General features: G+C 45.5%; 1 protein-coding gene across 2 annotated transcripts in view; it reads left to right on the top strand.

Moving 5' to 3' along the window:
• Positions 1–11635, top strand: part of ASS1 (argininosuccinate synthase 1) — a 48006-nt gene extending 36371 nt beyond the window's left edge. For both annotated transcript variants that reach the window (XM_073640739.1, XM_073640740.1), the window contains exons 13-16: positions 3944–4075; positions 7071–7227; positions 8652–8717; positions 11296–11635. In XM_073640739.1, the coding sequence (XP_073496840.1) occupies positions 3944–4075; positions 7071–7227; positions 8652–8717; positions 11296–11347 (407 nt within the window). In that variant the 3' untranslated portion in view covers positions 11348–11635. The remainder of the gene's footprint in view (positions 1–3943; positions 4076–7070; positions 7228–8651; positions 8718–11295) is intronic.
• The last annotated feature ends 582 nt before the right edge of the window (positions 11636–12217 follow it).

Genomic DNA, 12217 nt, shown 5'->3' with positions numbered 1-12217 from the left:
CTGAGCTGTGTATCTAATCCTATCCTGTGTGACTCTGTCTGCTGAGCTGTGTATCTAATCCTCTCCTGTGTGATACTGTCTGCTGAGCTGTGTATCTAATCCTATCCTGTGTGATACTGTCTGCTGAGCTGTGTATCTAATCCTATCCTGTGTGATACTGTGCTGAGCTGTGTATCTAATACTGTCCTGTGTGATACTGTCTGCTGAGCTGTGTATCTAATCCGATCTTATGTGATACTGTCTGCTGAGCTGTGTATCTATTCATATCTTGTATGATACTGTCTGCAGAGCTATGTATCTAATCCTATCCTGTGTGATACTCTGCTGAGCTGTGTATCTAATCCTATCCTGTGTGATACTGTCTGCTGAGCTGTGTATCTATTTCTATCCTGTGTGATACTGTCTGCTGAGCTGTGTATCTAATCCTATCCTGTGTGACACTGTCTGCTGACCAGATGTATCTACTCCTATCCTGTGTGATACTGTCTGCTGAGCTGTGTATCTAATCCTATCCTGTGTGACACTGTCTACTGAGCTGTGTATCTAATCCTCTCCTGTGTGATACTGTCTGCTGAGCTGTGTATCTAATCCTATCCTGTGTGATACTGTCTGCTGAGCTGTGTATCTAATCCTATCCTGTGTGATACTGTCTGCGGTGCAGTGCTCTGATCACACATATGACAGGCGTGTTCCCGCGTGCAGACATGTTTGCGGGGTGTAGCGGTGAGGCAGCCGCGTGTTCTGGGGGCCGTGTCACATCTCCGCCGTCCTCATGTGCTGGCAGGGGGCTGCGCCTCCAGTGCTGTCAGTGGATTCAGCGCACTTTCTTTTAACTGTTGACAGATGTCACAGCAGAGAAAACATGAAAACAAGAACCCCCACCATCCGCTGCGGAGAGGGAGGATCACACACAACAGCAAGCAGGCCCCGGTGTGGAGGGCAGTGCCAGGAATGGGCGTGTGCCCCCCACACCTGCCCACATGCCAGGATCATGGGACCCCGCAATGTCCGTGCAGTCAACAAGACAGACCCCAGTGTTTACATACATGGTCGGATTTGATTTGGCAGCCAGTATCACACATGATAGGATTAGATAAAGCCCGGCAGCCAGTATCACACAGGATAGGATTAGATACACAGCCCGGCAGCCAGTATCACACAGGATAGGATTAGATACACAGCTCAGCAGCCAGTATCACACATGATAGGATTAGATAAAGCCCGGCAGCCAGTATCACACAGGATAGGATTAGATACACAGCCCGGCAGCCAGTATCACACAGGATAGGATTAGATACACAGCTCAGCAGACAGTATCACACAGGATAGGATTAGATACACTGCACAGCAGACAGTATCACACAGGATAGGATTAGATACACAGCTCAGCAGACAGTATCACACAGGATAGGATTAGATACACAGCTCAGCAGACAGTATCACACAGGATAGGATTAGAGATACACAGCTCAGCAGACAGTATCACACAGGATAGGATTAGATACACAGCTCAGCAGCCAGTATCACACAGGATAGGATTAGATACACAGCTCAGCAGACGGTATCACACAGGATAGGATTAGATACACAGCTCAGCAGCCAGTATCACACAGGATAGGATTAGATACACAGCTCAGCAGACGGTATCACACAGGATAGGATTAGATACACAGCCCGGCAGCCAGTATCACACAGGATAGGATTAGATACACAGCTCAGCAGACATTATCACACAGGATAGGATTAGATACACAGCTCAGCAGACAGTATCACGCAGGATGGGATTAGATACACAGCTCAGCAGACTGTATCACACAGGATAGGATTAGATACACAGCTCAGCAGACAGTATCACACAGGATGGGATTAGATACACCGCTTATCACACAGGATAGGATTAGATACATAGTTCAGCACACAGTATCACACATGATAGGATTAGATACATCTCAGCAGCCAGTATCACACTGACAGGATTAGATCCAGCTCGGCTGCCCCCAGTCCCGGCTCTCTCCCTCCCCTCGCGTTTGGACCTGTCATCGCTCTCCATTTCCTGCACTTCATTTTGCACAGAATTTCGAGGACTGTACAGGGAGTAATTTTGGAGACAGTAGAGATGGGAAGATGTCACTTTGCGGCTGGTTTAACACAACATCTCTCCTGATAACTCCTGTCCTTAATAAGCTTTCAGGATGACAGTGGGGTCAGCAGCAAATAGAGGCGTGTGCCGGGCGACTGACAGACATCAGCTGCCACCACGTGTGCGACTGATGGTCTATGCCATGGAACGGGTATGACTGCAGCTCTGCCCGCTCACCATGTGCCAGAGGTGCCACAGTCCATACCATAGAGCCAGCCCTGCAGCTGGGGGACCATGGTGGCACAGCTCGGGTTTAACCCTCTTTGTGCTGTTGCACTGCGACTCTCATAGAGAAATTCGTATGAGGCTCCTGCCACCAGGGGTAAAGCGGGTCTGTACTGAATCAATGGCTTTCTGACCTCATTGATTGCAGGAGCCGATGAGGAGAAGGGAACAGAGCTGAGCTGCAAGACACAACTTGTGGACGGAGGTGGCGCTATTTTTGGAAGAAAGCAGCTATGTTTTTATAATTCTGTTCAATCCCTTTAAAACGAGAGTGTAGGGTTTATGTCATCTCTTGGGGAAGCTGGCTAACAACTTTAAATATATAGAAATAGAGTGATCTCTTAAGTGGTTGCCCACCTTTGGAGACCATTGTTTTACCGACAGTATATGTATTTGGGACTAAAAATAATTTTTGCAATTGGGTTTCAATAAACATTTAGCACTGATTACCTTCTATAGCCTTTGTGTTGCACTGTGTATTGCTGGTTGCAGAATGAGTTAACTGAGTATCTGTCAGTGAGCTCATTCTGATGGCTCAATGGGAGAATTTTTATTTTTATCTGTCTTTTTTCTGAGCTCCTCTCTGATGTTGTCATAAATCAGCTAAGTTGAATATGCAGGAAAACAAATAGCCTGTAAAAGCCAAACTGTGCAAAACTTTGAATTAAACCCAATTGCAAAAATGATTTTTAGCCCAAAATACATTTAAGTAAAAGCAACTTACAGTCCCTAAACTCCTTTTGAAAGGGGAAATGACACATCCTGCCCCGATCAGGTTGGATCACGGGCCCGGATGGCATTCTTCTGTGTGTCTGACACCAGGCGATGTTTTTCACCGTCCTCACAGCCGCCTCTCCAAACCGGCGCTGGCGCAGCGCTCAGAACCCAGCAAGTTACAGGCTTTGTGTCCAACATAGTTTAACATTGTTCTGACAGGCGGAGAATTAACCTGTCACTCCGCTCGGCTGCCTTCCAAAGCCGGCGGACACTTATCTAAATGAGCAGTTATCCTCGAGAGGGAGATACTTTCAGCTTTGTTGCCTGGCGTATCGCTCTCCATCACGGCGTGAGCCGGCGCGGCTTCCAATCACGGCTGTTTTAAATAGTATTATTTCCTAAGCGCTTATGCTTGGCCGAAAGTGAGAGTGAAGTAGAGGAATAAAGGGAGGGGAGGCGAGGAGGGGGGTCCATACAGAACTGTTATTTCAGGCCCTTCTCCTCTGTGCCTCCTCTCCTTCTCCTTGGCTTTAATTACAGCCTTTCTGCGGGAGTCCGGTGGGCTAGAGACGGTGAAGCGATCAGTTCTTGAAACCTGTCATTTCAACCTCTTCAAAAAAAGAGGAATCTACACATTTTCACCACAAGGTGCGAAGTGGTCTGTCTTTGCCCCCAGCGGGGTAGTAATGACACACACACTTTGCAGCAAGCTGAGAGTGAATGAAGTCCGTCTGCAGTTCTGCTGTCACGGGCCTCATTAATGGTGTCATTTGACAGCAATTTGGGCTTCATGTATCCTTGTCTTTTTCTTTTTTTCCTCTCTCCCTCCCCCTGCCTGGGAAAAAAAAAACATCTGACTAGGTATCTACGAGACGCCAGCAGGAACCATACTGCACCACGCTCACTTAGATATCGAGACGTTCACCATGGACCGCGAGGTGCGGAAGATCAAGCAGCAGCTGTCGCTGAGGTTCTCCGAGCAGGTCTACAATGGTAGGTGACCCTTGCCTCTCCAGTGTTACCCGTGCCACTGACAAGTGTCAATAGTGATAACCGTCGAACAGTGCCGCTTGTCATTGCTGCACACCCCAGCAATGGTGACTATGAGGCTTAAAGGAGAGCTCCACACAAAGCTCAACGTGAAGATGCACATACAGAAGACCTAAAACGTCACAATGGTAAATATAATAATAATGTTATAATGGTTGGAGATCTGGTTGGTAAACTGAGCAATGCATTGTCATAGAGAAACAAAATAACATTCTGTCCGCAGTCACCACTGGGGGGAGCTCCCTATATACAGAGATACATAATATTCTGTCTGCAGCCACCACTAGAGGGAGCTCCCTGTATACAGAGATACATAAGATTCTGTCTGCAGCTACCAATACGGGGAGCTCCCTGTATACAGAGATACATGATAAGATCCTGTCTGCAACCACCACTAGGGGGAGCTCCCTGTATATAGAGATACATGATAAGATTCTGTCTGCAGCCACCACTAGGAGGAGCTCCCTGTATACAGAGGTACATGATAAGAATCTGTCTGCAGCCACCACTAGGGAGGGCTCCCTGTATACTGAGATACATGATAATATTCTGTCTGCAGCCACCACTAGGGGGAGCTCCCTGTATACAGAGATGCATGATAAGGTTCTCTCTGCAGCCTCCACTAGGGGGAGCTCCCTGTATACAGAGATACATGATAAGATTCTGTCTGCAGCCTCCACTGGGGGGAGCTCCCTGTATACAGAGATACATGATAATATTCTGTCTGCAGCCACCACTAGGGGGAGCTCCCTGTATACAGAGATGCATGATAAGGTTCTCTCTGCAGCCTCCACTAGGGGGAGCTCCCTGTATACAGAGATACATGATATGATTCTGTCTGCAGCCTCCACTGGGGGGAGCTCCCTGTATACAGAGATACATAAGATTCTGTCTGCAGCCACCACTAGGGGGAGCTCCCTGTATACAGAGATACATGATAACATTCTCTCTGCAACTACCACTAGGGGGAGCTCCCTGCATACAGAGATGCTTGTGAATGTACCTTCAGTCTGTTGATGGTTTCACGGCAACCCCCAGAGCAGGCACAATAGTCACATGCTCACAGCAATTTGGTGGTTTGAAGGAGAAAAAATAATAAACACTGGATTTTGTTTATTGATTTCAATCAACATTCTCAAAATTAATAAATCAAGTGAAAATAAATGGGAAAGCAGCTTGTTCAGATAAGAATTGACGTTCATAGCCAAGTCACACAGGCTTAGAAAAACATGGCTGCTTTCGCCAAAAAAAAAAAAACAGCGTCCCCCCTGTCCACAGGTTGTGTGTGGTAGTGCAGCTGAGTCTCATTAACTGCAATGAATCTGAAATGCCCTACACAACCCAGGGTCAGACAGAGGCGTTGTTTCTTGAACTAAGCAGCCATGTTTTATAAAAAAAAAATTGTACAGACCCTTTAGTTAAAAAAAAAAAATAAAAATAAGAACTCATGGTATGTACAAAACAATATGGTCCTCCTCTGCAGTCAAATTAACTGTCCTTTCTTAGGACTAAACATTATGGCTGCCACTAGGCGGCATTACCCAGGCTGCTGAGTGGCAGCCATTGTCCAGTGGAACTACAGGAGGACTGGGTGACAACCCCTGTGGGAGCATGCATTTTGGCCATATTGGTTCCCTGGAATAGATACAGCAAAGAAACGTGAAGGTTCCTTTTAAAGAAGCAGTATCAACATTTTTATCCTCTTAATATACTGCAGTCATCATATTATATAGCACTGTGTAACTTACAGTTGCTCATTTTACCTTTCTACTCAGCTAATTTTTACCTTTTCTCTGCTCTATGTAATAACAGGAAGTCTCTTGTGCCTGCAGAAATCATTCCCCTCTTCAACTCCTGACCCAGCTGCTCCCTCCTCCTCCTGCCAGGGACTTTTGCAATCACTTATGACTCATACATGGAAAATTGACCTCCTGTTTCTACATAGAGCTTAGATGGATTCAGCTAGTCAGTTTTTAATCATGTGAAGTCATAGACCTAATGGAAAAGAGAAGAATTATCTGGGTAGAAGGGTAAAATGAGCAATTGTAAGTACACAGTGCTATATAATATGATGATTGCAATATATCAATAGGATACAAATTTGGATGGAAGTGATTATTTAAGGACTTTTTACTATTACAAAAAAAAAAGCCCCTTTACTGTTAAAGCGCCAGTTGCACGGTTAATTGATGACGTCCGCATAGCCCAGGGGAACGCCCGGAGACTTAGGGACAGATGTGCTCTGGTATTCCTTTCCCGGGAGGAAAGTTGAAGTCCTTTCTTCTGCCTGTGACTAATGTTACCTTCGGAGAATGCTATGGAAGGTGAGCTCACCTGAGCCGGCTCCCAGCGCACACACGTCCATATGGTCTCTGATTCCTGACCCTGATAAGACGCGGGGTCAGGCCGCAGCCTGGTGTCTTTCATACAGGGAGCAGAGTTATCCTGTGCGGCCCCAGCTCTGCCTATAGATCGCAGCTTTTCTAGGATTACCATCCAAACGTTTCAAGTCACCGCCGCGTTTCCTCCTGCGGTTCACGGACGTCGATAATTAGAGCACACAGCGCAGCCATGCATGAAAGACGGGAACTTATCAGGAGCAATCGCCAGCAAATAACCCTGCGCTCACATTTCATGCTAAAAAAAAACACAGCCCCTCGATTTACGAAAAGTTAGTAAATTATTGGTAAAATTCCAAAAATCTGGCGTGCCAATCTGGACTAGTGAGCTTTCTGGACCATCGGGTATGATTTATTACTCTACACAGATGCTGATGGCCACTTTTCCAGAAAATGATGGTAGCTCTTAGTACATCACATTGCATGAATGGACAACCAGGCCACATGGACAAATACCCAATGCTGCCGGCTGCCTGCTCTGTCCTCTTAGCAGCTGTAGCTTCTCTGTCCTGATCAATCCCCTGGTCTAATTTCTGCAGGTTTCTGGTATAGCCCTGAGTGCGAGTTCGTCCGTGCCTGTATCTTCAAATCCCAGGAGCAGGTGGAAGGCAAAGTGCAGGTGTCTGTCCTGAAGGGGCAAGTTTACGTGCTGGGCCGTGAGTCACCGCAGTCTCTGTATAACGAGGAGTTGGTCAGGTAAGACCCCATTCTGAGATTGTTTGTTTGCTCCCGTCACTCCTGACCATCGCATCTTTACATTGCAGGAAGGTGCAATATAGAAATCACCAGATTTGTAGTTATCGTCCTTTCTGCCGCAGCTCCTCTTAATACCATCTGAGGGGGGCGGCTCCAGACTACATAAGGGTCAGTCAGTGTAGTCTGACCCTGCCCTATCAAATGTATTGTGCTGCTAGGGTCGTGCCTTGACAATACAATGCTTAGCCAAAAACCATGCTGACGTGCGGTCAGTACAATATTCAAGCAAATTGTTAATGCCCGCACAATTTTGCAGATACTGTATACCACAGTTTTACCTGTGAAATAGTTTGCCCATTACCAAATTACAAAAGGCAAAGAGGATTGGATGGTACAAAGGGCCAAGGAAGGCAACATTGTGGCTACCAAGTCGGCCATGACACCGCCACCAATCCAATCCCCGAGGGCTTTATCATCTCTGGATAGGCCTGCCAAGAGTAAGAGCAGCACAACCTGAAGGCGATACCCCACCTGTATTTATTTTACCTTAGTGGAGGCGAAGCTCTCATATTATCTCCACCATACCCCATCCCTCCTCCCATCCTTTTCCAAATCAGCTTCTTCTCCATCCACATCCAGCCCCTCTCATTATGTCACTTGCGCTCTCTCTCTTGGGGAGATTAGATGAATAAAGTGAAAAGAGGAGAAAAAAAATACCAACAACCCGCTAAAGCGAGCGCGATCAGTAGAGAGCCGGCTTTTATGCTCGCTGTGGCTCCAACCATTTTGCCTTTCTTCTTCTTGACTTTTGCATCTTTGCTTTGAAAGCTTTTGAATGACAGCGTAACGGGATGCAGGGGGAACGAGCGCACCGCTGCAACCAGCGCCGGGTGGAAATGCCTCCGCTCAGTGGGTATAAAGTAATGTAATTATAGAGCAGGGCACAGTCACTTCAATGAGCAAAAATAAAAGGCGCCGCTTTTCTTCTGTGTCTCTTTCCTTCATACTTTACTTTCACGTCAGGGGAGGTAAAATCGTTCTGGGAGCGTTTTTTTGGTGGTAATTTCTATGATGGGGTAGGAGCAGTGCTGGCAGGGCACGCCGGCGGTTCGCTTTTACAATTCCCATGTTTCAATCTCCCCGTAATTGTAAGTTTGATATTAACAGCGAGAGAGAAGCGAGTAGGGAACGTTAGGGACATAGAGATGGGAAAAGAAGGGGCAAGGGGCATCGTAAAGGACCTTCCTTTTATATATGGATGCCATTGTTATCTGGCTTTCCCAGAATTTTGACTAGCCAGATTTGTAGTGATCAACCTCTGCCCCTACATCAGGGTCAATCACAGACCTGACAACCTGGGGTCTGGAAAAGCTGGGTAACAAGCCACTACTGTCCTGTACTGACACTCCTCTTTCCCTCCGCAGCATGGACAAGCAGGGAGATTACGAGCCCTGTGACGCATCTGGATTCATCAGGATTAATGCTGTCAGGTGAGGCCCATTCATTTTTTGGAGCAAGGCATATGTGTGCTGCCATTTAAAGCGTGCTCACTGGTTGATAGGCAACAAGGATATGGTAAGACTGCGTGTGATGGTGACGGCGTGGAGTAGTTACCCACGGCAACCAATCAGCTTCCGGCTTTCACTCTTCCGGCGCAAGTTAGGAGTTATCTCAGTGGTTGCTATGGACGACACCTCCAGGTGTTTCTTATCAATCACCGCAGCCATGCCAACAGTTTCCATAGCTCCTTTATAAAATACTGTCTTGTCTCCTTCAGTATTTTCCATACTGGACTTTCCCTTCATCAGATTTATTCTCTTTCAAATACATTGGGTTTCATTTATTAAAATAATCTAATAGGCCTCTTCTCCCATAGCAACCAATCAGAGTGCAGCTTTTATTTCTTAACTTGCTCTGGAAAATGTTACCTGTGCTGTGATTAGTTGTTATGGGAGCTGAGACCTGCTAGTATTTGGGTGTGATATTTAACGGGCCTTAGCAATCAATCACAGTGGAGTTTATTTTTCCAGAGCAAGATAAGAAATGAAAGTTGCAATCTTATTGGTTTCTAGGGAAGATGAGGCCTATTACATGGTTTTGATAAATGTAGTCCAATATATGTGAAGACGAGAGTAAAGCTGAGGGGTATAGGATGAGTCATCATGATATTAAAGGAGAAAAGTTAATCAACAGCTGAAGGTAAGCAAAGTCACCTGTTGGTGACTGCAAAAATTCCAAGATCACACAGCAACGACTACAATCAAACTAAAACAGCTTTTTAATAGAGGCAGAGAACCAATGTAATGTGTTTTATAACGTGTCCTCCACACGGAGGTGAACGGGTCCAAACAGTTACCTCAGTTTATCACTATACATAGGTTAATAGTTACTAATACATTTGTACTGCCACCTCTGCACCAGTATATGTGCTATATGGAGAAAACTACTGGGCCACACGTCTTAATTACTAAATTCTGTTTTTTTCATTAGGTCCCACCATCCCCGGTGTATGACATACGGCCCCGTTGCCCACCAGATTATAACATACGGCCCCGTTGCCCGCCAGATTATAACATACGGCCCCGTTGCCCGCCAGATTATAACGTACGGCCCCGTTGCCCGCCAGATTATAACATACGGCCCCGTTGCCTGCCAGAGTATAACATACGGCCCCGTTGCCCGCGAGAGTATAACATACGGCCTTGTTGATCCCTGGTCTATAATATCCAGCCCCGTTGCCTGCCGGAGTGTAACATATGGCCCCGTTTATGCTAGGTGTATAATATCTGGGCCCGTTGCCCGCCAGAGTATAACATACAGCCCCGTTGATCCCTGGTCTATAATATCCGGCCCTGTTGCCTGCCAGAGTATAACATTCGGCCCCGTTGCCCACCGAAGTATAGCATCCTGTCCCGTTGATCCCTGGTGTATAACATCCGGCCCTGCTGATCCCTGGTGTATAACATCCGGCCCCATTGACCACCGAAGTGTAACATCCGGTCCCGTTGATCCCTGGTGTATAGTATCCGGTCCCGTTGCCCCCCGGTATATAACTTCAGCTTCAAAATACAGAAGTGTTAATAGTTTATTGTAAACAATTAACAAAATGCAAAGTGACTGAACAAAAGAAAAATGTAAATCCCATTAGTATATGGTGAGCGCCGTTGGGCTCATTGTCCAGCTGCAGAATAAATTTGGAGCCAATCGGACACCTCCCTGTTGGTATTTTATGATGAGGATGTATCTGCTGGGATTTCTCAGCATTCAAGACCTCATTAAATCCTGACCAAATCCTTATTTGCTAAAATGCTGCCCCAAACTTTTAGTACCCTCCTGCACATGCAGCACATGAAAGACATAATGAAGATCTCAAGCAGTGCCAAGTTTCCTTGGCTGACCACTGTGTATACAGGTCCTCAATGTTGTCCATTTCTTGGTGCTACTTCAAAAGAGCTTGAACAGCAGGTCACCCCAGTCTGCAGTGAAAAGTTTGCCTGGGAGAGACCTAGCTGATGCAGTGTAACTACCTGTTTGATAGAATTGTTTATTCACACACAACTATAATCCTACAAAATGCCGGACTGTACAAGTGACCTAGAAGAAGTGATGAAGATGATGGGCAGCCTTCAGATATAAATTCTATTAGTATCTCTCTTTTTTTTGCATTTTGTTAATTGATAGAAGAATTGTTAATAGTTTGTTATTTCTGAAAGCTTTTTACCTTTTGCACAAATACTGTAGGTCTGAATGACCACGCTGATAGGGTTAACCCTCAGTCAGGTCCTGTATGGGTTCTTAGAGGGTTCCCACGCATTTACATGAAAGGCTTTCTCTCCATCAATTGCCGGTGATCTGCATTCACCTTCGCATCTTCCAAGGCGTTTTGGAATAATAATACCCCTCTCCCCATATAATTCATGCATCCATAATAAAGCGCTTACCTGACTTATTAACAAATAAAATTGACCTTGTAACTCGTTGCCATTGATTTACATGAATGACATCGACCTTTCGCTAATTTACTTTTCCCTCCCCCACCTTTTGTTTTCTTCTCTTCGGTTTCTACAGATTAAAAGAATATCACCGATTAGGGAAGAAGGTCACAGCTCCCGCAAAATAAAAACAGGAAGAAAAGGAAAGAAAAAGAAAACGAACAAAGCCGCGGCGATAGAAGAGGAGAGCGGCGGCTGCCTGTATCTTATCCTCATCCCGTCTCTACTTCCTCGCATTGATTGGTCTCTGTGATCAATGAAGATGTTTAGCTTTTGTAAATCGCAGGTTAGATAAGTCTACGAGCAGCAATTACCAGGAGGTTGTGCGGGATGGAAGGGGTTAACAGCGCAGATATTAAAGGAAATCATTTCTGTAGAGTCAATTAAAATTAAATAAAAGCTGTGTATTCAACGAGGTTGTTAGCGATGGCGGCGTCTGTTACTGACGGGTAATGGGCTGTGCAGAAGATTAAATCACAAAGCTGCGATGTATTAATAGAGTAACGAAACAAGGAGATTTCACGCAGAGGTACATGATACATAGATAAAGTTGCGGAATGATGAGTGCAGCTCTGGAGTATAATAAAGGATGTAACTCAGGATTAGTACATGATAAATGATGTATTGTATGTACACTAACTGCAGCAGCAGAATAGTGAGTGCAGCTCTGGAGTATAATAACAAAATTATTCCATGTGGACTAATCCCAGGGTTAAGTCCAAATATAATATGCGCAGTCACATATACAGTGGTGTGAAACTGTTTGCCCGACTTCCTGATTTCTTTTTCTTTTGCAACTTTGTCACGCTGTTTAAATGTTTCAGATCACAAAACAAATTGAAATATTAGACAAAGATAACACTAGTAAACACAAAAAAGAAATCCAAACCTTCAGGGCCCTGTGTGAAAAAGTGAACCCCCCTCCCCTTAAAACATAAATTAACTGGTTTATCACATCTTTGGGAAGTTGAGTTCAATATCCCTAGCCACACACAGGC

The sequence above is a fragment of the Phyllobates terribilis genome, unplaced genomic scaffold, assembly GCF_046119375.1.
Source record: "Phyllobates terribilis strain yellow unplaced genomic scaffold, ASM4611937v1 Scaffold_7__3_contigs__length_470593459, whole genome shotgun sequence".
Lineage (NCBI taxonomy): Eukaryota > Metazoa > Chordata > Amphibia > Anura > Dendrobatidae > Phyllobates > Phyllobates terribilis.
Note: the sequence above shows the minus strand (reverse complement) of the source record. Positions and strands in the feature narration are given on the sequence as shown.